General features: G+C 45.2%; 1 protein-coding gene across 1 annotated transcript in view; it reads right to left on the bottom strand.

The window, feature by feature from the left end:
• LOC138287259 (hippocampus abundant transcript-like protein 1) overlaps positions 1-27,294 on the bottom strand; it is a 312,041-nt gene that overhangs the window by 51,796 nt on the left and 232,951 nt on the right. The window contains exon 9 of the mRNA XM_069227623.1: positions 13,960-14,072. Coding sequence (XP_069083724.1) covers positions 13,960-14,072 — 113 coding nt within the window. The remainder of the gene's footprint in view (positions 1-13,959; positions 14,073-27,294) is intronic.

Below are 27,294 nucleotides of genomic sequence, written 5' to 3'. Positions count from 1 at the left end.
AAGGGGACAAGCAGCCAGTGTGGCAAGGCCAATGCCACTAGGTGTGACAGAAACTGTCTTGGGACTGATGACATCAGTTTCCACTATGGACCCATAAGTGAACCCAACTACACCCTTTGCTTGACTGTTGCCAGCAGTCCCACCACTAGTACCACTACTGCTAGGGGCACTAGAGCTTGATGTATTAGTGGTGGTAGGCTCAGGGGGTTTACCTGGACAGGACTTATCCCCTGGCCTATGGCCTCTGTTTTTACACACAAAGCACCAAGGCTTTTTAATGTGTGCAGGTTGGGAAGAAGAGGAAGAATTTGTTTTATCCCCACCCTCTGAAGAGTGTTTAAGATTTGAAGTGGGATCTTTGGTTTTACCCTTATCCCCATGCTTATCTTGAGATTTTTCACCATCTTTCTTCTTATTGCCATCTTTGTCACCTCCTGTATGAACTTTTCTGTTCACCCTTGTTCTGACCCATTTGTCTGCCTTCTTTCCCAATTCTTGGGGAGAGGTCAGATCAGAGTCTACCAGGTACTGGTGCAACAAATAAGACACACAATTATTAAGTATATGCTCTCTCAGGATTGTGTTATACAGGCTTTCATAATCAGTAACTTTACTGCCATGTAACCACCCCTCCAAGGCCTTCACTGAATGGTCAATGAAATCAACCCAGTCTTGTGAAGACTCCTTTTTGGTCTCTCTGAACTTTATCCTGTACTGTTCAGTGGTTAAGCCATAACCATCCAGGAGTGCATTCTTAAGAACTGTAAAATTATTGGCATCACTTTCTTTCACAGTAAGGAGTCTATCCCTACCCTTTCCACTAAATGATAGCCATAGGATAGCAGCCCACTGCCTTTGAGGGACATCCTGTACAACACAGGCCCTTTCAAGTGCAGCAAACCACTTGTTAATGTCATCCCCCTCCTTATAAGGGGGAACTATCTTGTGCAGATTCCTGGAATCATGCTCTTTTGCAGGATGACTATGGGGAATACTGCTGCTGCCACCATGGGTATCTAAACCCAACTTCTGTCTTTCCCTCTCTATTTCTAAAGACTGTCTATCCAAATCCAGCTGTTGCTTCTTGAGCTTCAGTCTGGTTTGTTCCACTCTCAATCTATTGAGCTCCCTTTCTAACAATCTGTCATCAGGGTGGGTGGGAGGGACATTTCTAGATACAGAGGTATGATGGGAATGAACAGAAGGAGACCTGTCCCTTACAGAGGGCACCCTAACAGCTTGGCTACCAGCATAATGTGAGAGCACACCATCAGTATGGTGTGATTCAACCTCTGTACCAACTATGCTAGACTGTCTAGTAATGGGCAGGCTGAGAAGTTTCTTTCCTGAACCTTTTCCTGGGGGAGTCCCTGGATCAGATTGAGAACCATTAGCTACTTTTTCTACAGATTGGGCACTTATGGCCTTATCCTGTACTCTAAGCATATTAATTAACAGTTCTAAGGAAGGATTCTTCCCTACACTCAAACCTCTCTCTATGCAGAGACTCCTTGCTCCTTTCCAGCTAAGGTGATCATATGCAAGTTTGGACAGTTCAACTTTTTGGCCTGTGCCAGACATTTTTAGAGAGAGTTAAAGTGATAGACAAAGAGAAAAAAGTTTTCAGAACTTTTTGGAAAGACAGAAAAAACTTTTTAAACTTTTAAGAACTTTTTGTAAGTTTAGAAGTACTTTTCAGCACTTAGAAAAGAGTGAAAAGAGGAAATGCAAAACTTTTTGGCTATGTGTATATACACTGACCTTGTTTTGTATATTTTTCTCTTATGAAAAGTACAATGACAAGAGTGGTAAGTAGTCTCAAGCACTTATCCCACCGCTGCACAACCAATGTAGGAGGCTGGACTGGCTTGTAGTGAGTACCAAGGGGTACTTGCACCTTGCACCAGGCCCAGTTATCCCTTATTAGTGTATAGGGTGTCTAGCAGCTTAGGCTGATAGATAATGGTAGCTTAGCAAAGCAGCTCAGGCTGAACTAGGAGACGTGTGAAGCTACTACAGTACCACCTAGTGTCATATGCACAATATCATAAGAAAACACAATACACAGTTATACTAAAAATAAAGGTACTTTATTTTTATGACAATATGCCAAAGTATCTTAGAGTGTACCCTCAGTGAGAGGATAGGAAATATACACAAGATATATATACACAATAGCAAAAATATGCAGTATAGTCTTAGAAAACAGTGCAAACAAAGTATAGTTACAATAGGATGCAATGGGGAAACATAGGGATAGGGGCAACACAAACCATATACTCCAAAAGTGGAATGTGAACCACGAATGGACCCCAAACCTATGTGACCTTGTAGAGGGTCGCTGGGACTATCAGAAAATAGTGAGAGTTAGAAAAATAACCCTCCCCAAGACCCTGAAAAGTGAGTGCAAAGTGCACCAAAGTTCCCCTAAGGACAAAATAGTCGTGTTAGAGGGAAAATGCAAGGAAAACACAAATCAGCAATGCAACAACGATGGATTCCTGACTGAGGGTACCTGTGGAACAAGGGGACCAAGTCCAAAAGTCACAAGCAGCTCGGAGATGGGCAGATGCCCAAGAAATGCCAGCGGTTGGTGCAAAGAAGCTCTTACTAGGCTGAAGAACTGTGAATACTGCAGGAACGACAAGGGCTAGAGACTTCCCCTTTGGAGGATGGATCCCCCACGCCTTGGAGAGTCGTGCAGAAGTGTTTTCCCGCCGGATGGACGCCAACAAGCCTTGCTACACGCAAATCGTGCGTTTGGCATTTTTGGACGCTGCTGGGGCCCAGGAGGGACCAGGAGGTCGCAAATTGGACCTGCAGAGAGAGGGGACGTCGAGCAAGACAAAGAGCCCTCACTGAAGCAGGTAGCACCCGGAGAAGTGCCAGAAACAGGCACTACGAGGATGCGTGAAACGGTGCTCGCCGAAGTTGCACAAAGGAGTCCCACGTCGCCGGAGACCAACTTAGAAAGTCGTGCAATGCAGGTTAGAGTGCCGTGGACCCAGGCTTGGCTGTGCACGAAGGATTTCCGCCGGAAGTGCACAGGGGCCGGAGAAGCTTGCAAAGTCGCGGTTCCCAGCAATGCAGCCCAGCGAGGTGAGGCAAGGACTTACCTCCACCAAACTTGGGCTGAAGAGTCACTGGACTGTGGGGGTCACTTGGACGGTGTCGCTGGATTCGAGGGACCTCGCTCGTCGTGCTGAGAGGAGACCCAAGGGACCGGAAATGCAGCTTTTTGGTGCCTGCGGTTGCAGGGGGAAGATTCCGTCGACCCACGGGAGATTTCTTCGGAGCTTCTGGTGCAGAGAGGAGGCAGACTACCCCCACAGCATGCACAAGCAGGAAAACAGTCGAGAAGGCGGCAGGATCAGCGTTACAGAGTTGCAGTAGTCGTCTTTGCTACTATGTTGCAGGTTTGCAGGCTTCCAGCGCGGTCAGCGGTCGATTCCTTATCAGAAGGTGAAGAGGGAGATGCAGAGGAACTCGGCTGAGCTCATGCATTCGTTATCTAAAGTTTCCCCAGAGACAGAGACCCTAAATAGCCAGAAAAGAGGGTTTGGCTACCTAGGAGAGAGGAAAGGCTACTAACACCTGAAGGAGCCTATCAGCAGGAGTCTCTGACGTCACCTGGTGGCACTGGCCACTCAGAGCAGTCCAGTGTGCCAGCAGCACCTCTGTTTCCAAGATGGCAGAGGTCTGGAGCACACTGGAGGAGCTCTGGACACCTCCCAGGGGAGGTGCAGGTCAGGGGAGTGCTCACTCCCCTTTCCTTTGTCCAGTTTCGCGCCAGAGCAGGGGCTAAGGGGTCCCTGAACCGGTGTAGACTGGCTTATGCAGAATTGGGCACATCTGTGCCCAACAAAGCATTTCCAGAGGCTGGGGGAGGCTACTCCTCCCCTGCCTTCACACCATTTTCCAAAGGGAGAGGGTGTCACACCCTCTCTCAGAGGAAGTTCTTTGTTCTGCCATCCTGGGCCAGGCCTGGCTGGACCCCAGGAGGGCAGCTGCCTGTCTGAGGGGTTGGCAGCAGCAGCAGCTGCAGTGAAACCCCAGGAAGGGCAGTTTGGCAGTACCAGGGTCTGTGCTACAGACCACTGGGATCATGGGATTGTGCCAACTATGCCAGGATGGTATAGAGGGGGCAATTCCATGATCATAGACATGTTACATGGCCATATTCAGAGTTACCATGGTGAAGCTACATATAGGTAGTGACCTATATGTAGTGCACGCGTGTAATGGTGTCCCCGCACTCACAAAGTTCAGGGAATTGGCTCTGAACAATGTGGGGGCACCTTGGCTAGTGCCAGGGTGCCCTCACACTAAGTAACTTTGCACCTAACCTTTACCAGGTAAAGGTTAGACATATAGGTGACTTATAAGTTACTTAAGCGCAGTGTAAAATGGCTGTGAAATACCGTGGACGTTATTTCACTCAGGCTGCAGTGGCAGGCCTGTGTAAGAATTGTCAGAGCTCCCTATGGGTGGCAAAAGAAATGCTGCAGCCCATAGGGGTCTCCTGAAACCCCAATACCCTGGGTACCTCAGTACCATATACTAGGGAATTATAAGGGTATTCCAGTAAGCCAATGTAAATTGGTAAAAATGGTCACTAGCCTGTTAGTGACAATTTGAAAGTAATGAGAGAGCATAACCACTGAGGTTCTGGTTAGCAGAGCCTCAGTGAGACAGTTAGGCACCACACAGGGAACATATACATGCACACCTATGAGCACTGGGGCCCTGTGTGACAGGGTCCCAGTGACACATACATATAGGCCACAAACCTATGAGCACTGGGGTCCTGACTAGCAGGATCCCAGTGACACATAACAACCATACTGAAAACATGGTGTTTTCACTATGAGCACTGAGGCCTGTCTATCAGGATCCCAGTGAGACAGTGAAAACAGTGACAAACACCCTGACATACACTCACAAACAGGCCAAAAGTGGGGGTAACAAGGCTAGAAAGAGGCTACCTTCTCACAGCATGGCATATCAACCTCTAAAAATTATACCAAGCTGCTCCCTGGGCGACTCTTTTCAGGATGATTGCGTACAGTCAGGGGTCGGCATACTGGGGGTGCTTCAATCTCTAGTGTGTTTGTGTGCCGAGATGAAGTTCAGAGCTTAGGAAGACAACTTGCTTGGGCACTGGCCACGCCGCCCCAAGTGTTGGCCTGTCTTGAGACAGCAGTTTTACCCGAGGCAACAACAACACAAGATCATGCCAATGCCCAGATGTCTGTGCCTCCTATGATGCTATACACTCCTGCAATAGGTGCATATGTAGGTATACACTGGGAATCATTTCACATTCTCACTGTCAGAGACAGACATCCCTCTATGAAAGGAGTGTACTTTCTCTGCTGTGCGGCAGGCGTAAGCCAAATAAGGGTCGAGTGCTGTGGATCTGCAGAGAATGCAGATATTTTTTCGTCACTCATAGTGACTTTCTAATGTCTGTCTGTGGGAAAGACATTGCTAAGCTACTTTCCCCTTTACCAGACAGTCATCAGTTTATGCGAACAACAAAAAACGTGGCAGCGCAAGTGAGCCGCCATGACTGAAAGTCATTTGGTAAAAAGGCATGAAGACGCTTTTATGCCAAGGGGTAAAACTTAGAACTGATAATGCTTTGAATCTGCCAATAACTGCAGGTACTTACAATGACTTAGAAGTATTGGAATATGTGTGACAAGAGGAGTCCTTCAGAGGAAGAGGAGTGCTGCCAGGAAGCTACTTTTCTGCAACAGTGTAATGACTTCCTGCAAAGTAGTCACTTTGAAGCAGATTTTCTGCAGATAGATACTGCGTATTCCCAGATATACTATGGAAAACAGAGCCCCATCTTTTTATGGTATGGGGAAATACATGGAACATACTCCCTTACCCCTTTTTGATGTACTGGTACTACCTCTATTGCTCCATTGCTCCATTGCTGAGTAATAAGTGAATCTCTATCTCGTCCAGCCCTAGCGCAATGTGGTTTTTGGTGGGGATATCTAGGGGTAATAGTCTGACATACTGAAGTAGCCCTGCTGTACTGTACACAACATATATCTGTCCATTGCCACTGCTTTCCATTGTTAAGGGTAATCACTCAGTCTTCCCCAGACAACTGTACTTGAGATCGGGTGGTATGTGGACTGAGTCACTGTATTGAGGCAATGAAGGCTCCAAACCTTCTCTTCAAAATGCTTGGGGCTATGCTTTTTAATGTTACTGGCCTTGTGGCTTAAGTGGTGTGGATATGACTATTTGTTTTGGGTCAGGCTGCATCAAGTGGCCTGTCTGCACTGAAAAGAGAGGGGCTGTTGCAGTGCACCCACTGATTTAGCTGTAGCCTTGCAATTATTTTCTCTAGTGACCTATCAACATGAGAGCCAAACAGATGAGACTCATCGAAAGACAAGTCCAGAAAACACAGTTGTACTTCTTTCTGGGAAGAAACAGGACATATGGAAACATGGTTAGCCATGCAAAATAAGGGTGGCCCTAATTTGCCACAAGGCAGTGACAGCCATTATTGCCATGCAGAAGATGCTAGCACTGCAAATTATATGGCTTTTGTTAGCAATCTCTTCTCTCTTTCAGTACTTTTCTGGGGGTGTTGAAGAAACTCTTATCTCTTCCTTCTAGAAGATGGTAGGGGTGGAAAGCCGTACAAGACTTGAGCTCTACTCCATACAAAATGTGTGTCTGTGTGAGAGCTGCTTTGGAAACTCCAGCACACAAAAGTGCTGATATTGCTTGTTCTCAGCATTGGCGAACAAGACTAACCAAGGCTCTCCCCCCTACTGAAAGAGACACCATTCGTGATCCGCTGAGTTTATCTGCTCTGGCATTCAGAGAGCCCGGCAGGTATTGAACCACAAGTTAAAAGCCCTGACATTCCAGCCATGTCCAGAGGCACAGTGCCTCTTAACTAGGTGTCCATGACCCCACCCCACCCTGTATGATGCAATACCTCATGGTGGGGGTATTATCTGGGAACACCTGGCCTAGTCCTCCCTTGATGGAGGGTAGAAAGATTTGCCCAGAGCTCCAGTAGTTTGATGTGGAGTCTGGATTCTGCTGGAGACCAGAATCCTCTGATCTCCACCTCTCCTAGGTGGCTACCCATCCTAGGAGTGACTCATCTGTCACTAATAACAGTTCTGGTTGGGGAAGGGAGCGGTGTCTCCAGCTGACCCAATCGCGGTCCGCTAACCACCACTGCAGATGTTTTGCAGTTCTCTCAGAGACCCAGACCATGTTGCAGAGAGTCCCATGATTCTGCGCCCACTGGAATTTTAGGTTCCATTGCAGAGCCCATATATGCCAACGGCATGTGCCAGAAGCACGATGCAGGGGGCCATATGGCCCAGCAGCCTCAGAGTAAGTCTCACTGAAACCCAGGATAGAGACTGAAGAATCGGTATTATAGCCAGGATATCCTGGACTTGCCGCTCAGGAGGATAAGCCAGAAACTGCACTGTGTGCAGAACAGTTCCAATGAAAGGGAGTGTCAGAGAGCATCAGGTGTGGATTCCACACGTTGATAGTGAATCCCAGCGAATGCAGAAGGTCTGGAGTAGTTTACAGGGGGGACACAACTTGGGGGAGCCCACCTTCAGCCAGTCAGTCAGTCCTCGGCCACGCAGAGGCTCAAGATCTTGCACGTGGTGGTGGTAGAGTGTACAAAGATGAGGTTGGAAGTCCCTTCCATGGCCATGAAAGGAGCAAAAGGTGGACTGGTGTTGGCGGGTACCATGGAAAGGGCTGAAGGACCAAGTAGTTCTACTATCCTTAAAGAGCTCTAGGGCTGAGCCTGCCCTGTTTCTAAAGAGGAGGGAGCCATCAAAGGGCATGTCCATAAGCGAGGCTTAGACATTCCCTGTTGCATGAGGAAACTGGGGTCCTCTGGCACGCAAGAGGATGGCAGGAGGAAAATGTCCAGTTCCCAGGAGACCTTGTGCAGGGCTTGGACCAGGCCCCCAGAAGGATGTCAGTAAGGCTTCATTAAATGGGAGAAGCGTTTCTGAGGGGGTACGTTCTGGCTGAAGCACCTCTGTCAAGACCCTAGTCTTGACTGCCACTGAGGGCAGACTAAGGCCCAGAAACACAGCTGCCTTTCTCAACACCATAGCAAAAGAGGCTCCCTTCCTCCGTAGCCACAATAGGAGGAGAGACCATGCCAGTATCTGGGGAGGTGTCCAGTCCACTGGTGTCCACTAAATCCTCACACCAGTCCTTGTCAGGGTCTAGTGGCTGGCATTCTTCGGAGCCCAGTATCCCTTCCCAAATTTTCCTCAAGTCCTCACACATAAGAATAAGGCTCAGGTTCTGCCCTGGAGGGCATGATTCCAGTGGGTGCTGGAGTTAGCATCAGGGATGAGAATGGGATGGCATCGAGAGAACCAACATCAGGCCCGTTGTCAGGAAAGGTTGAGGTGGTATGACCGGCGCTGGTCTGGATCCATTCGTGGATCCAAGGGGGCCTGTCGGCATGGGGCCAGTAAGAGCCCCTCCCAAATCAGCAGGGTCTGAAAGGGCTCCTATGGGGACAGACCGCTCAAATATGAGATGCATGACCTCATAAATTTCTCGGAGCTAGGCTTCCGGAAACTCAGGGGGGGGCATGGTGACTGCATAGGCACAGGCTCAACTACAAGACCAGTCTTCCAGTTACGACTTTCTCTTGTCTCGACGGATGACTTCTATGGACGGGACAAAGTTGAAGACCTCTTCAACTTCTTACTCTGTTATTTCTTGTGGGACTTACCGGAGGACTAATTCGACGAAGATCGTGACTCTGCGCACTTTCTCTCGACCGGGATTCAAGGCCATTGCGGCATTGTATGTCAAATGGCAAGGAGCTTGAGGGATCGCTCCATCAAGACCTTGGGGTGCGTTTTGGGCATGTTCAAGACACCACAGGCAAAGAAGGTGCAGGTCTGCCACTGAAATTTGCCATTGACAGGAGCCGCAGGGCTTGAAGCCAGCCTTCCTTGTGGACATCCCTGCCACACCAGGAGCTAAATCTCGAAAAAGAACTTTGGCAAAAGTAGAGAAAAGGTCAGTCAAAAATTCCGGGGGGGTGAGTGGGGCAGCCTCTCCGGATCTGCGCTGGCTGGCAGGGAAAGAAAATAACTGATGTCAGCGTGCTGAGGTGGTGCCTACACCGCACGCGTCACTTCTGGTATGGACGGCACCACACGAAGCTGAACGACGCCACCTACCAGTGCGCAGGGGTATTGCTCACGAAAAGTTTCCAGAACCAGTCTGATGCCTGGGGATAACTCCAAGGTATCTGTATCTAAAAGTTTCTGTCAGTTAGGGTACTGCTGTCAAGGTTCATCCTTGTCTGGCTCTACCACTTCCTTTATTAAAAAAAATAAAAAATAAAAAAATAATAAAAACCTTCACCGGATCATTCAGATCCAAACAACTAGACCTATTGCACTACTACCTTATGTATTCACACTTACTGAGAAAACTATCTCTTCACGACTTCAACGTTTGTCATCACTGTTTACTGGCTCAACAGCCAGAATTTACACCCAGCAGAAGTAATAAGCTACTGGTTACCTCTACTATAGATGTACTATAAATGATGGTGAATGAGGTCAACAAAGGAGTCCTAATACTCTTGAACATCTCCGCTGCCTTCAACACCATCAACCATGCTATCCTACTACATTGCTTTTCTTCCCTAGCAACTGGAGGCACTCTTCTACTGTGGCTATCATCTTTTCTCACCTGAAGATGCCAAACAATTCAGCTAGGCCAAAATAGTTCTACGGATAAAATCCTGCTATGGGGAATACCACAGTAAAATATAATCCCTCCACTGCTATTTAATCTTTACTTATCCCCCACTAGCCATCCTAGTGCAGATATTTAAGTTGGCAATCTCCTTTCATGCTGGCAACATTCAACTTGTCTGTCAACCACTTTACAACTCCTCTGAGCCTCCACCAGATCTCTCATTAGTTGTTGAAACAACCCTAAACTGGATGCAGGCCAACTTTCTGAAATGTAATCCAGGTAAAACATATATTCAGTCCATTTATAATAAATTCATTTGATGGGATCATTAACTTTGGCTGCTACATTAGGCCCACGTCTTGAACCAGTGCTCTTAGCAATCAATCTTGTAATCACATTGGACTTGAAAAGAATTATGCACTACTATTCTATTTTAAAGAAAAAGTGGTTGCATATTGGGCCCTGACTTTTTGTGAATGAAATAATATTTCCAGAACATACCTCAGCATAAATAGGACGATTTGCAAAATACCAAATTGCAGCAGTTCCCAGAATGACCTGCCCAATAGACAGGTTGTCAATTGTTAACCCGTTGTGATTGTATGCAATTACAGGTATGGTAGCCTGCAAGTGGCAGCAGACCACCATCCCTATGAATTCATTTAAAAAAGGAAAACTTTTTTTTTTTTTTGTTTTTTTTAAAGGTGGACAGTATTCATTAAAAGGTATCAGTGCTGCTCTAAAAAAAAAAAAAAAAAAAAAAACCTTCATGTGGAGTAGGTTGTCAAGTGGTCCAGTCTATGGGAGACTGTTAACATGATATTGAAAGTGAAAGCAGGCCCCAAGTTGACGTTTGTGATTCAGTTACCACCCCAACTTGGGGGCTGGTAACTCAATGGTTTGCAGTTGTAATTACGGGTGTAAAACATAGAAACATTCTGTTTCAAACTGGGAATATTAGTGGGCTGCCCCTTTTACGACCCTCTCTTATTTGCAATTCAGAAAGGATTGGAAAAGTCCATTAAGGACTTTTGTACATAAAGAAAAGCCCTTTTGCAGTCCCAAGCCTGTGGTTTTATCACAGGGTTTACTACTAAAAAAGTGCTTTGTACATGAGGCCCTATGTTCTCTTTGGAACTTCAGTTACCCGCTGTAATCAAATCTTGCATTTTCATTCTAGAAAAAGTTTTTTACTCTTTTTATCTTTTTTCTACAGAATGACAGTTGGCAATGATTTCATTCAGTCTCAGGTGGATAGCGGCAATGCTGCCTATCTTGGCGTACCTAAGAAAATGTAAACTGTCCTAAGAAACTTCGGAACGCCATAGGCTAGTATTCAACTTCAAGAAATTTAAGCAGATAACCCCACAACACATGCAGCTGCACTAGCTGTCTTCAAATCAACACATCCAGATCAAGATTACTTTCATAACGCATGCAGCTTTCTATTGAGTTTCTTCTTTTTTATTGCAAAAGATGTAAAAATATGATTTTCTTTGCCCTGTAATTTCGTCCTCCTTGTCCTAAGGATGGGTTAAAGAGAGTGGTTGGTAGATCCTTCCAGGTTATATGCCCTTCTCTCTAGAATCATCTGCCACTACCAATATGAACAGAAACCAACTACTCAGGTTCTGTAAACTTCTCAAAACATAGCTTTACCGACCATGATGAATTAACTGACCTAGCAGCACATACTTTTGACATATCAGCGCCAAGAGCCGCTGGATATAACTTACAGAGCACTTTACAGATACCGTACCATAAATACCAACCATATATCCCGTGTATTATCAGGGGAAGGGGCAAGCTGACTGCCTGCTTGACTCAGATTCTCCAAATCTTACTTAAGTGAATGTGGTGGAGCTGTAGGACAGTATGGGTCACTTTATTCTTGTGGTGCGGGGTCCTATGAAGTAGAGCTGTCCGTATACATATGGAAAATGATATTGCCGTATATCAGTGGGAAAGGCATCCTCAAATGTTCTTATTAATAAGTACGCTACTGGAAATAGTGGTAAATTCTGAGATGAAGGATTGTTTGATATGCGTAGGTCTGTGAGCCTAATCACATGCTTCTAAATCTTTCCTGTGTCAGGATCAATGTAAACATATTTTTGTTAAAATAACTGATATATTGTGATGTGTATGGGTTGAACAATCATCCAAAATAGGTCTCAGCTATTCAGAGACAAACTTTTGAGGCTGGTCTTCCTTTGATGTTGAAGGTATTTCACGAGACCAAACATTTGGGTGTGTTTCAGACGACCTTGGGTAGCCTCGGGTGACTGGAGCTGAGATCTGGCGTACATCTACTCACCCACTGTTGAACGTGATGTGTTTTTGAAGAGTCTCTCCTTGGATGGCACTATTTTTGCTCCCCAGGTTAATTTCTATGCCAGCACATAATTGTGCTCAGACCCCTTTCATCTCAGCATTATGTCTCCTCATCCTGGTAGCATAAATGTCTTTGTTAGCATCAATATCTTCATTAACCCTTAAAGCTAGCTCATTCGGTCATTTCAACACACTGGAGGTATCATAACCTTAGAACTCTGTTTCGACCTCGAGAAAGGACAAGGTTATGAGTTGTCAGGCATTGACTCCACAGCTCTACATTTCTGCAGCTTTGCTGAAGTCATATATTTTTTATATTTTCCTGTACTGCAGCGGACCATAAAATCCAAAGTTTCCAATTGAAGTTAAGCTTTGAGATAGCAGAAAAAAATAATTCATGCTGGAATCTGTCTGCTGATTCATTTTGGTTTTCTGTTACCTGCTCATTAGTTACTCGGGAAACCAGCACCTAATTCTTAAAGTAAACCAGTTGTAAAATTTCAAATTCAACAGTCGGCAGGGTAGCGCAAAGCATATGATCTACAACACATCCTAAAAAAACACTGCAACAAAGACAGTCTTCATGGACTTGGAAACTGCTATTTCCTGATCAAACGAGATGTATGTACTTCCTATCCAACTCCCCTGCAGTCAGCACTGGGGGTCCACGAAGCCTTCTTAGGGGGTCCAAGACTGCTTAGAAAATTTTAAAATATTAACAGATTTTGTCCACAGCTTTCAGTAATGACTCAGTCGGGGGAGGGGTCCCCCGATTACAATAATCTTTCAATGGGGTCCCCTGGGTTCCAGTAATGATAAAGTGGGGGTCCACAGAAGTTAAAAGGTTGGGAACCACTGGTCTGTTGGACTGAAAGCAATACGCATTTTCAATTAATATTATGGGGTGGCTGCTATCCCAATCAAATAAGTAAAATCAGCCGTATTATCTGTTGTTCACTGCCATGATCTGAAATAGACTTGTGAAAAGATGCTCATCAACTTGATTGGTTCCCTTAAATATTCAAGTGTTTCACTCATTCCGACAGACTAGATGGTCTGACCCCAACTGTTTGAAAATATAAGCAGGATTCAGATGTGGCAAAGAAAAAATGGTTGTTGATTATAGGGAAGGAAAAACGGTGACTGAAGAATCACGTGGCTGAGCACCGAAAAGTACTGCTAAGAGAACCGCCATCTAAAAAGGGGAGGCATACACAAGACCAGAGTGTTACTGCCCATACAGACACTACGTCTGCACTGAAATGAATATCGTTTTCTCCCTGCACTCTCTCCCCACCTCCTCTGCAAAAGAGATCCCGGAGATCCCCTCCTGAGCGACAATGTCATCACAGGAAGGTGGGAATTGCTTAAGAAGCATCTGGTGCACCTGCTAAATTCTGGCAAACCGTCCTAGGTACTCACAATTGCCCTGCTGACTGCCTTTTCCCTTTGTGATCCCAGAAAATTGTGGCGCCTTGCATGCTAAAGATTGCTGTTGCCTAGCAGAAGTCAGATTATTTTCGGTTTGTGTAGAACTGCTGTGCCCTGGAACTGCTGCATTTATACTGAGGGCCTGAATTTAAAGAAGACGGGCCAGCTAATGGTGCAACCAAAACATTACAATGTAGAAATCTTTGTCTTCAGAGTGGAAGTCACAAAAAAGTGAACAAAAAAGGAAGTTATTGCTTTACTTATTAAAAAGAAGCAAATCAGTAGTATTGCCGCTTGTAAACACATATTTACATTGTACAAACTTTTACCTGTTGGAAACTAAAAATATTTTTAAAAACTCAAAAATGTTTTCCTACTGCGGGACAAAATAATTATTTCTCATAATCTGTACAACTGTAGTTGTCGTGTGCTTACCAATGCTGGGATCCAAACCCGTACCAGGCCAGCTGGAGCATTTGAAACCCGAGGCCGAGGAGGACAGTGTTCTTGCTCCCAATCGATCTCATCAGGATACTGAGAAACACAGTCTGCAAAAGCAGGAACGATGGGAAATCATTTTAAACTGGAAGAATCATAGCCAGGTAAAACTTCAATGACTTAACACTTGCTGCATTAAGTATTTATTGCGTCGGTTTCTGAAAACTACATCTTTAAACCAAATTATAATGTGCAGAACATTTTGAATTTGAGCTAAGATAAACTACGTAAGTCAAAGGCACTCAGTGGGGCTGGGCTACAAGTATAAGTCTGGTAGCATGCTCGTGTCCCGCTCGTTCACCGTGATTAACAGGCTCCGCAATTTGTCAGTTGCTGCAGGACCAGGGATGTCTCTGTCCATGCGCGATTCCTGTCCGCCAATGATCACTGGCCCCCTCATGTTGTGGAGCAATCACAGGCACGCCACTGCTTTGCTTAATTTTGTGCCTCACAGCACGGCGTAGTCAAGCTTTCAGATTTGCATATATGAGAACAGAAGCATAATCGGTACAGACAAACGCCAATCACGGATTAACAACGGTATTAAACCATTCGCCATTTAGCTTGACTGCCTTACACATAGTTTTTGTGAGTCATAAATTTCCACCACCTGGGCGGAGGGAATCGGCTGCAGCAAGTACTTCAATAGGCCTATGCATCTAAAGAGGAAGATCTTTTGAATGCAGTAGCAACTCAGGAACAGGTGTCAACAAGGAAAAAAAAAATCCTATTATTTCCATGCATGAAAAAAAAAAAACCTTCGAGTGAACCCCAAACTTAATTCCAAGGTCTCTTATAATAACCGCTCATTACATACTTCCTTTTCCCCATGTTTTGTATGATGTCACTCTAAGTCCAATGTAGGAGGATGAGAATATATAAGATACACTAGTTAATTATGTTGCCTGCACCAAGATAGCGCCACCCCAGTTAGAATGATTAAATGGCTTAGCCAAAGGTGAAGTGCAAAGGGAAAACACTTTACCAACAAATAGCAATCTACCCGGGTATAGGAACAAAATATAAGAGATAAGGAGAAGAAGAAAGAAAAAGAAAATTGTCACTTGTGTATCCCGTGCATGGTAGCTCCTAGGATATTCCTAAAGTTGGTATCCCACCAGGGGCTAGAAGCAGGTTCCGAAGTTTTCCAAAGAAGCCACCGTCTGACCCAAGAAGGACAATGGTTCTTTTATCTTCTCAAGTCCAATTAATATTCTCTTTATTTCCTTTGTGACCGGGGACCCTCAAAAAGCAGATGAAACAGGGGGGGGCCAGCCCAGCCTCTTACTGGCGATGACGGGCCCGCCCTTGGCCCAGGCGCCGCCCGCGGCCGTTCTGCGAAGTGGGAGTGCTCCCTGCCGTTTATGGGAGCCGCCCGTAGATTGCAGCCAGTCAGGCGCGACCCGCGGTGTGGGCGTGCGCAAGGAAGCAGGAAGGGGCTCCTCCCAGCCCCAGCAACAGCAATTCAGGTCCCGTGAAGCGGGAGTGCTCCATGCCGTTTATGGGAGCCTCCCGTATATTGCAGCCAGTCTGGCGCGACCCGCGGTGTGGGCGTGCGCAAGAAAGCAGGAAGGGGCTCCTCCCAGCCCCAGCAACAGCAGTTCAGTTCCCGCGAAGCGGGAGTGCTCGCTGCAGTTTATGGCAGGCTCATTACATATTTAGCACTGCCCTGGACAAAGATCACTGGCCGCTTTGCAGCTGCTTAAGCTCTGCTCCCTCCTACAGCTTTTTGCCTCCGTTTTTAATTTGGAAGAATTGGTGCCTGGAGATATGAAAGCAATACGATTAGTTGTAGATAACGTTAAATTCAAATGGATATTTATTATCCAATTATCAGAAGTACTGTATAGCAGAAGAAGAGGAACTGAGATATGCAGGACTGATTATGTCTAATGAAATAGGTATTAGCAATGGTCACAACAGCCATTTTGCTCAGAACCGTCTAAATGGTTTAAAAACAATCTTAAAAATATTTGGAAGAGGCATCTAGAGAACACACTTAAATAGTGCTTATATTTCCCTCCTAATAAAAGCTTTTGGCAAGGAATATTGGAAAAGGAACATTTTATTTAACTTAAAAATTAATTAACAAATTATGAATTAATTTAGTTCACTCGCGAAGATGTAAGAACTATTGGGAATCATTCCTAAAGAAGAAAGGGACCTAGGGTAGGTGGGCATAGTAGATGGATTCACTGCTTATCCATCAACAGGTTGCTTCAGGAGCTGATCTGGGACAGCCACCTTACCTGGGTGTCTCTGCTCACGCTCCAAAGACTGTCCTCCAGGGGCGGTCTTAGCGTTCTAAAGTTAGAGTTCTATTACTTTGCAGTACAGCTACCGTAAGTCGCTAGCTGGCTAGTGGGGTTTCATCTGGCTAAGCTGGGAGACGTTGGTACTCTCTGCAGAAAATGGGGACTGCTGGCCATGTTACTGTGGGTAAAGCTGACTCCACCCTGTTGGCTGCAGCTTCTTCACACAGCACTCAGGTGCATGCGGTAGAGGTGAGGGGGGGTTTGCCACCATGTGGGGCCAGTTCCCCTCTATGCCTCTGCAATACCACAGGTAGGGTTCCCCACAGCCAGGGGAGGCTATTTTACAACCGGACGGCTGAATGCTTGGACAAAGGCAGGTGGCTTAATAAGAGCCCAAATTGTGAATTATGGGGTGGTGACATTAGTAGTGCGGCAGATGTACAGGTGCTGAAACCGGAACCCCCATTCATGAACTCCTACACTCTTTTAGCCTTTGGCCGAGGTACTCACCTGATCTCCTGGCTATATAAAAGGACACTTTCCATGAGGACTGATGACCTACCAACCTTGCAGGACAAGGGCTTTCCCAGAGAAGGGATGGGACCACATCCTAGAGCACTTAGTTTACTCATAACAAAAGATTTAATTCACACAATTTCACGACTTGCACTGTATGTTTCTTACACCACATAGATTGAACCTTATGCTCCACACCACCGAACTGAGATGCCCCAGTTGTGCTCTGATTGATGCAGACTTCCTCCATCTAGTATAGAAAAGCCCAGTTGTAGGGCGCTTCTGGATGCAGGTCACAATGGACGTGGATCATACTATAGGCCATCACCAGCTCTGGATAGCCAAGATATGTCTTCTTGGCCTGTTATAGAAGACGACCAGAGTAAAAAACAGGTAACAGACTCCTGGACTTGGCCCTGGGGACAGCCTGCAGACATACTGCACACCACTGGAAGGGTACCCATTCCCCCGCATAACTAATGGCGAAAAGAGGTAGAAACTTGAGACATGGCAGAAGGTGTAGCATTATGGGCTGAAGAGTATAGGGGGATAGGTAGGTGACCACTTTCAGATCTGTGGATGGAGATGGTAGTCAACATTCAGGTCCGTGACCCTTTAACTGAGACAGGCTTGAGGGATGAAGTGATGTAGACACGCACATATCACACTGTGAATTCCCTGCACACCTTGGTCTCCCCACTGCCGCCGCCCTTTTTACTCCTTGCCTCCTGTCCCCCTCTTCACCTATCCCACTACTAGAGGGAGTTAAAACTTTACTACATTTGACAAAGGCACTCATTTCCATCACTTTTATCACTGAGCACCCATTTTTCTTCACTTTCTCTTTAGTCACTTGTTCCAGTGCATGTTTATTTTTCTTTATGTAGTAAGAGGTCACAAAAAAGAGGGCTAGATGTCGCTTTTGACAAATTCTGCAATACTGGAAACATATGTGCATAAGCTCTGCTATCTTGCAACGGACTGAGAGACACTTACTAATGTGGAAGCAATTACCAATTATTTATTGCAACCAGTGTGTTAAGATGCTGTAAGGACTATACTAGGAATATAGTCTGTACTATCATGGTACTATACTTAGAAATATAGGCCCTCATTATGACTTGGCGGTCTAAAGCCGCTGGCAGTCTTCCACCCACCATATCACGGGTACTGCAGGATTTCCACCACGCTTTAGGTGGAAATCCAGCAGTAGTCGTGCTGGTGGACAGAGGTGCACTGGCCGTTCCACCACTGGCCCTGCCCCGCCAGGAGGACACCGCCCACCATATCAAGGGCCATAATACAGCCTGGCAGTGTCCTGCTGGTGGGGCTCTGCTGGTGGTGGAAGCGCCCCTTGCCGTTCCCTGCTGGACGACCTTCTCCATGCAACAGGTCCGACAGGGGACAGAGGTGGGAGGGTGGAGGGTGTTGTGTGTGCAAGTGTATAAGTGTGTGGCGTCTGCGTGTGTGCATGAATGTGTGAATGCGTGGTTGTATGCGTATCTGAATGTTGAAGTGAGTGTGTGTCTGCATGTAAGTCTGTATGCGTGTGAGTATGCATGTTTGGATGGGTGTGAGTACGCATGCTTGAATGTTGTGAATGCATGTATGGATGCATGTGAGTGGATGCGTGTATGTAAGTGTAGGTGAATGGGTTTATGTTTGTGGGTGTCTGTGTGCATGTATGCGGGGAGGTAGGCGCTGTGGCTGAAGGAGGGTGGGCGGAGGGGCGGTCTAGTGCTTGCTGGGGGTTGGGGGAGGGAGCCAGGGAGCCAGGGAGCCAGGGAGCCATTTACCGGACACAGGGAAGAAATTCCCTGTCACCGGTAGCCTTTCCACCATGGTTTTCGTGGTGGTGCTACCACCGCGGAAACCATGGTGGAAAGCGGCTCCTAATAACGCCGGGGGTCTTCAGTGGACCGCCCGGTCGGAGATGATCATGTCCGGCCTGGCGCTTCGACCACCACAGCAGTATGAGTGGAGATATGGCAGGTTGGAAGAGGCCAATCAGCCACACTCAATGTTGCGGTCTGCACCGCCAGCCTGTTGGTGATGGGGCCGCCATATTTACCCTGGCGCTCAAAAGAACGCCAGGGTCAAAATGACCCCCATAGTCTGTGACTGTTTGGATGGTATGGGTGTAATTAAATTATTTTATTATAACATTGCATTAAAATATAGCGCTATTATTAAGAAAAATAAAAAATAGCCAAAGTGAACATTTGGACTTTGATGGAGGGAGTTAGAGAAACTATAGATATGCATCACTGGAATGGTAGACAAACAAATATACTGATTCACTGTTTGGGGCTGTAGATTCAAAATAAATGGACTGCAAGGATTATTCCTATGCTACAGATCCTTAAAAAAAAAAAATAATAATAATTAGATAAGTTGGGAGCTATAATAAAATTGCCCAGATCTAGCTGATCCCCTGGTTGCAAATGTCTACCAAACAAGGTAATTAAATCAGATTTGTTAGCACGAGCACACACTTACTTACCCCATTCTTTATGTAGTGAAATGGCGATTATTCTTAAAACTTGGGATGGTTCAATTACCAAATCAATGAATAAGTGGGTTAATGGAAGGAATACCAGCTCAACGTACACCTTTGCGTGATTCTTCAGCAAAACATTTTAGAGAAACTAAACACGGCAGGAATTAGAAGACTGGGTGAGTTAATGCGCCGTAATTAAAATTGGCTATATAGCTCAAGGAAAATGACGGTGCCAGGTTTATCCGCTTTGCATATATTTGTTTTGACCAGTATAGCACAAAATTCTACAGTGGAGGCTAATGTATATGTGTTTTGCCGACTGTTGTGCTGCTTTTGATACACAGATTTTTTTTGTCTTTGGACAAAAATAGAGGGCCTGTACATTTCATAAGGCCTTCTGGCTGTTGCTCAAATCTTTTAAAAGGATACTTGGATCAAGATACATAAGGGTGAAAGAGGCCAGTTTACTGACATTAGTACTGTTAATTGTTTGAAACAAGGGTGGGTCTTGAACTTTTGCTTTTTTTTTTATCCAACCACCTTAAGAATCTGGCTGCAGCAGGAGTTGTCCAGATGAAAGAAAGAAAATGGCATGTTAATGTTCTGTATGCAGATGATTCAATTATAAAAATTACACACCAGGCAGCCTGTAGTGCCATCTTAATAACCTAGCTGAAAACTGCTGTTTGAATAAGCTTGTTATCAACTCTCATAAACCTCAAATAATATAATTGCCAGTCAGAAATTGAATTATGTTTGGTGGTTAAAATATAGTAAACTGACTAGGGTAGAGACTTATAAATATTTAGGGAATTTGTTTCTAAATTTCATGTGGTCTTTAATTCCCACTTAGCGAATGTCTTTGCTAAGACTCTTATGCTATAACTTGCTTAGTTCTCTTTAACAGTATGAATGGAGGCCTATTATTTGGATCTCTGATTAAAGCATTTTTACAACTGATTGTACCTACATTATTAAATGGAACGCCAGCCGTTACCCTAGAAGAGGCAACAGACTTTTTAAGCATATAAAGCAAGTGTCTAAGAAAGGCATTATCAATGCCTCAGGCAGCAGGTTTATCGGCGCTCAGCATGGAGATGAGAATGACGAAAATAAGTTACTTAACTGTAACTGTAGTTCTCCAGTATTGGAATTTTTCATAGATTTACATGCTCAAATCCTTCCCCGTCGTTGAGATGGGTGCCTCCGGTAACATATAATAGCAATGCAAAGCTAAATTGTGCAACCTATTATAGTCTATTAAAAAAAGAGACCGAACCTATCAGCCAATACTACCATCTAGAACACTCCTGAGAGAAGCTCCAGTCCCTCAGATTTACCATAGCACAAATGCTGCTCCTTAAAATAGGAGGGAAAGGTGAACTTCCCCGAGGAGGTGGGTGGGTCGCATGTGAAACTATGAAAGGCTCCAATACTGGAGAATGAAAAATTTCCTAGGTAACGTAACAGAAAGATTCAATTCTATTAAGGACTGGGAGTTGAGGTTTAGGGTATCCTTTCTTCACCTTATTGAATAGCAGCCATTTCACAACTTCACCAATATAAACTACAGTTCCCATGAAACAACAGGACTAATTAAAGAAAAACAATAACAGCCAATGGTAGATGCGATCAATGGAATAATAAATTATCTCCGAACAGTCCAGAATGTAGTCCATCATCTGTGTCCCCTCTGACTCTTTCATCACGCGAGACAAGCCATTGATTCGTTCTCACAAATCCTGTCAACCCATTTCTGTTTCTACAAAGAGTGGAAAATTTTAGCAGACCACTGTGGTTAAAGATAGCAACCTGTGGAAAAACAGGCGTTATGTCCGCCAAACATCAGGGTGATGATGAATTCTCACAGTGACTACAATGAAAACTAATAAATCCAGTGAGTACTAGTCAAGGGAACGGTTCTTTATATCAAGATTGACAGGGTGGGATAATCCTCGCTTCCGAGTCCTTAACAGAATTGAAACTTTCTGTTAAGTTAGCTAGGAAATTTTTCATTCTATGTCCGGACCGTTTGGTCTGTTTGAGGTGGGCAAAGGCGTCATGGTCAACCCCTGCGCTGCGGCAGAGCTTCCCCGGGGTTGAGTCATCTGGAGGTGGCTGGGAATATCCAGGGATAAGGGGTTCACCATAGGGGCCAGGGTGGACCAACAAACGTTGCGCTCTTGTGAACAATCTGTTGGGAGAGTCGTTTCTCCAAGGGTCCCATGGTATCAGACACAGCCCTATAAGCTAGACGCATCCACGTCAGCATAGAATTCATCTTCCCACGGCAGGGGTTCCAGAGGACCACACTCTCCCCTGTGGGACAGTCACTTCCATCTAATGATCTCAGGCAAAGCCCCCAAAGAAAAAACAATGTGCAACAATCTAGTGCTAGCTGACAGGCCACAATATATTGCAAGGTCTGATGTGGCCCGCTATGTATAGGGCGAAATCACAGGGCAGAGCCCAGCTTCCAGAAAGAGGGAAGTATTCCCTGTATATTATATGGGCAATGTCCTGGTACCCGGGTGGCTGAGTGTCAGGCAAGTTATGGTGTAGGCAAAACCTCACTTTCAGGGGGTCTAGTCCCAGGACACTTCACCTCTGTTGCACAGGTTATATGGGGTCCGCCTGGGAGTGTGTCCCACGAGGCAAGCACAGCCCATTTCCGGCAATTTTACCGACCCAGTGCTAGGGGAGAGGATTTCTAACACTGACCCCATGTTAGAGCGGGGGAGTCAGGAGTATTTATTCTGGGCCCAGTCAGGCGCTACAGACCTCACTAGTATGTGGCGCACCTCTCCAGGCAGGAGGCTCCACAGCTGTCAGCACGCAGGTTCGTGCCGCAGCAGAATGAACACGCACCACCTAGCATTGGGAGGGCCACACAGCAGCTGAAGCAGCACCACAGTAAGTCGGCCACAAATGAGTGAGATCATTCCAGCGGCCGGATGGTACCAACAAATAAGAGCACAAACAAACCAAACATGCAATTAGCAATAAACAGCTTGTGACAGTAATAAAGGAGAAAGTGTGACTTATCTCGGCTGCAAACAGCGAGGAAAGAGGCAGAGGTGAGATGATGCACTACATTCTGGACTGTTTAGAGCTGAATGGTTATTCCATGGATTACTTCTACCATTGGATGTTATTATATTTCTTTACTTATTCCCAATGTTTCATGGGAACAGTAGTTTATATTGGTGAAATTGTGAAATGGATTTTATTCAATAATGTGAAGAAAGTACAGCATAATCCTCGCCTCCGGTCCTGGCATACAAATACAGTTACAGGTATGTAACTTATTTTCTTATTCCAGTATTAGAACTTTCATAGTTGCACATGCTTGAATCAGAGTAGAAAGTAGTAATAAGAGCACATTGCCCTATGAGATGTATTGCATACCACTCATGTCAACTATCATATAGGGAAAATTCAACTGAAACATATTATTTAATACAGAACTCTGTATTTAAATCATAAAATGTGGTTATACATATGTGTGGTTATACATATGAAAACATTCCCATAGAAGAAAATATACTATATCCTTAAGTAATATGCAAACTAGAAAGAACGGTGGTGGGAAGTAAAAGGGTGGCTCACCTTTACCAAAAGGTAAAGGTGAGGGTACTCTTCCAGGAAGCTGCTCTACAAATGTCCTGGAGTGGTAAACCAGCAAACAGAGCAGAGGACATTGATAATGATCTTGTGGAGTGGGCATGAACCGAAGTCTGTAGTGGTTTTCCTGCTGCCTGGTGACAATAGCTTATCGCAGCAGCTATCCATCTAGCTATGCTCTGTTTGGAAAGGGGTTGCCCTTTCCTTGGTGCGCTATATGCCACAAATAGTTGGTTAGACAAATGGAAAGACTTTGTTCTGTCTATGTAGAATTTGATACATCGCTTGATGTCCAAAGAATGAAGAGCCTTTTTGGCCGGTGTTGAAGGATTTGGAAAGAAAGTCTTTAGGATCATAGGTTCACTGAGATGGAAGTCTGAAGGGGCCTTGGGAATAAACTTTGGATTTGTATGAAGAATTACTCTGTCTTCTCTAAAATGTAGGAAGGGTACCTGAATAGCCGAGAGCCTGGATTCTGCTAACACACCAGGCTGATGTTAGTGCCACCACAAGAGCAACATTCCAAGACAGGTACTTTATCTCTGCTCCGTTAGTAGGCTCAAAAGGGTGTTTCATGAGCTGTGATAGTACCATGTTTAGATGCCAAGATGAAGTTGGAGGTCTGAATGGAGAGAAAAACCTAAATAGGCCTTGAGAAACTACTTCATAAGACTGGAAGACCATATTGAGGGAGATCTGGATGATCTTCTGAACTAAGATTTATCAACTAGATGAACTCTGATGGATACATGAGCCAAACCTGAGCCTACCAAATGATAAGTATGGCAAAATCTGTTCCGGTGATGAGGATAGTGGATGTATGCGTTCCTGTTGGAACCATAAGTAAAATCTTTTCCATTTGTGAGAATAGGTTTTGCTCGTCCTGTCCACTTTAGCCTTGGAAAGTAACTCTCTACATTCAGGTGCGATGTTCAGATGGGAGAATTCATTGTGTTCAAGAGCCAGGCTGATAAGTGGAGGGATAGAGGATCCGAGTGCAGGACCTGGCCATTGCTCATTGTCAGAAAATGAGGAGACACTGTCAGCGAGATGTGAGGTTTCTCTGTAAACAAGTGTTGGCGAGGCCACCTTGGGGCTATTAAAGTTTCATCTAAGCTCAGATTTCATTGTTGTCAGTAACCTTGGAATCAGGGGAATAGGCGGAAAGGTGTAAGCAAAGATTCTGAACCATGCCATTTACTATTCTGAACCATGCCATCAAAAACCCATTCTCCAAAGATTCCGGATGGTGATGCCAGGTTGCAAAGCACCAGCATTTGGTGTCCTGAGAATTTGCAAAGAGGTCTACGTTGGGTTTTCCCTACTGCAAGAATATATTGTTAGTTGTGTCCAGATTCAATTCTCATTCATGGCACAAGTATCTTAGTCTGCGTAGGATGCCCACTATCTCGTTTTGGTTTCCTGGGACATGTTCTGCACTTAGGTGCACTACATTTCGGATAGACCATTTTCAGATGTCTTGCGACTCTTGAGAGAGCGCAAGTGAGCTCGTAACTCCTTATTTGTTTATGTAGTGCATCACTGTAATGTTGTCCATTTGCATGAGAACCACAGAGCTTTTTATCCTGGGAAGGAAAGCCTACAAAGCTAGATGTACTGCCTTGAGCTCTAGCAGGTTGATGTGACAGCTCTTATGCAGTTTCTGCCATTTGCCACTGTCTTGTAAGTCTTGATGGCATGCTCCCTATTCCTCCAGGGAAGCATCTGTGGTAATGACCAAAGGAGAGGGTTGAGCAAGGAATGAAAGGCCGAATGACAGATGAGTTTGCAGTGTCCACCAAGATGGAGCTTGTATCATAGTTGGAGTGACTTTGATGATGGCGTCAAATAAGCCTGTTGATTGCTTCCACTGGAGATCCAATGCTTCCTGAAGGGATCGCATTCAAAGTCGACAGTACGAAACCAGAGAGATGCAAGAAAACATCATTCCCAAGAGGGACTTGTATAGGTATACTGAAAGACTCTTTTCTGAACCACCTTTGCCAGTGACATTAGTTTGAATTGCCTCCCTAACGTGGGGCAAGCCTTGTTATTCATAGTGCTGAGGGTTGCTCCAAGAAAGGTTACAGGCCTTGGAAGCTGAATATGTGATTTGGTCAGATTCAGGATGAGGCCCAGCTCACTGAACAGGGTTACGCAGGCTTTGATAGATTCCTGTGCTGATTGTTTGGATTCCGCTTTTATCAGCCAATCGTCTAAATACGTGAATACTTGATGTCTTTGTTTCCATAGAAAAGTCACTACAGTTGGTAGGCATTTCGTGAACATTCTTGGCGCTGATTTCAGACCGAAAGGAAGAGTACTGAATTGGAAGTGCCTCCTGGCTATTGTGAACCTCAGGAATCTTCTGTTCCTGTTCTGAGAAAGGAACGTGAGTAGAACCCCTTTCCCTGTTGCATGTTTCTATCGCTTCATTCTGCAACACGGTGTTGATTTCCAATTTGAGTAGATGAAGGTGTTTGGGAATGGAAATGAGCCGTGAGGATTAATGGTGGAATTGGAGTGAACTCTAGTGTATGTCTAAATAGAACAAGGTTGGGGACCCGTCGGTCCAATGTTATCTCCTGCCATTTTTCGATGAACTGGGATATCCTTCCTCCTATTTTCTATGGTGGGGAGAGATGAGCAGCCGGGGCCTCAGCCAGGTAATTAGCAACAAGTAGGTTCTTTCCTTGACGTGTTGATCACCAGAGGCGTGGGTTTGTTATATATCACTTGAGGTCGTGTTCTTTGGGACCAAAACTGTTGAGAGGTAGAGGTGTAGGAGGGATATCTGTATTGTTGGAAGCCTCCTCTGTATGAAGGTATTCCTCTTCCTCTAGCTCCACGAAAGGGCAACTTCTTGAATTGTAAAGTTTCCAATGATCTGTGCCAGTTTATAATGAATGAAGCGCCTCATCTACATGTTTACAGCAAAGTGCCTTTCCTAAAGGGAAGATCCAGAATTGTATTTTGTACTTCTATTCTAAAGGAAATAGCTTTAAGACAGCCTTGTCTCCTGTTTGGATACTGAGTACAGCAGATCCTGCCAGCAGTCTAAAGGAAGTGGTGGTGATGTCCATAGGGCAGTCTATGACTTCCATTGAAGTGCGTTCTCCTTCATGCAGGATCTTTTTTGCCTATGCCTTAGCCTCTTCTGGGAGCTGGTCTATGTATGGGGCGATGTCAGCCCATTACTTATCGATGGTACCTGCCCAAGTCAGCTAGAGAATTTGTTGCTCGAACTGTTAATGACGACATTCAGGAAAACTGCTTCCTAATGTTATCGAGGCATTTTCCTTCTTTGTCCAGCAGTGCCGAAATTGGGGTGGATGGATTTTTAGCTCTTCTTTGGGCTGCCTACGTGATCACAGAATCAGGCTTTGGCTGACCAGTCAGACAAGACGGACCATCCTCCAGTGTATTGCATTTTTTATCAAGATGTGGAAGAACTGCTATCACAGAAGCCGGATTTTATATAAGTTCAGGCCCTCTTCCCAGATATAATTTACGATGGGCATGGATCTTACACTTTTCTGGAAAACAGTTTGTCTGTTTGGTAGGCATGGGGAGAGCAAATCTCTTAGCTGCCCTTTCAAGGAGATTGTGAAAACCCATGATGTCCTCAGATGTCTAGTCTACTGGAGTAGGTGATGGAGAATCTGGTGCAAGTGTAAGATATTCATCCCATTCTGTATTTGCTTCACGCTTATTCTCCTTTGTCCCTTTCCTCATCTGAGGTGTCTGGATTATGCAGAAGGGCTGTGCGTCTAATGGAGGTTGGCAATGACTCAGGTCTCTGTGCTGGCGTGGATGGAGGAGGAACCGAAGACATGGAAATAGCAGTTGTTTGTTGTGGAGGTGGTGCTTCTGATGGAAAACACTTTCAGTAATCTGAAAACATTACCTGTAGGTCCAAGATAAGAGATTCAGGCAAACAAACTATTTGCTCTGCTCTTGGTATGGCTGTTGGTACTAAGTATGAGAGGTGTAGTAATCCTTTTCATATTCCTCCTCTAATGTTTATTCTTCTTCTTGGCACTTAATGTGTAATACTGAGGGACTATGTGCAGTCCCAAAGGGTCCCTCTTCATCAGAGTCTTTTTCATCTAGAAGATGAGCTGGTAAAAGAGTGTCACCATGCTGGGAGAGGTGTGCTCTGGAGTCATAGTCTTCAATTTTTGTTTAGGAATTGTGTTTGTCAACAGAGACACTGAGGTCGTTGATGGGTAAGTGATTTTTATTTGGAGTGTAGTTTGCTGATGCGGTTATCAGCAAAGATATGGTTGTCGACGATGGAGCCGCCGATGAGAAGCTTGACCTAAGTTTCACCGTCGACGGTCTAGTCATGGACACCATCAAAGTGGACGCCGTCGA

Source organism: Pleurodeles waltl, chromosome 1_1 (genome assembly GCF_031143425.1).
Source record: "Pleurodeles waltl isolate 20211129_DDA chromosome 1_1, aPleWal1.hap1.20221129, whole genome shotgun sequence".
In the NCBI taxonomy this organism is placed as follows: Eukaryota; Metazoa; Chordata; class Amphibia; order Caudata; family Salamandridae; genus Pleurodeles; species Pleurodeles waltl.
Note: the sequence above shows the minus strand (reverse complement) of the source record. Positions and strands in the feature narration are given on the sequence as shown.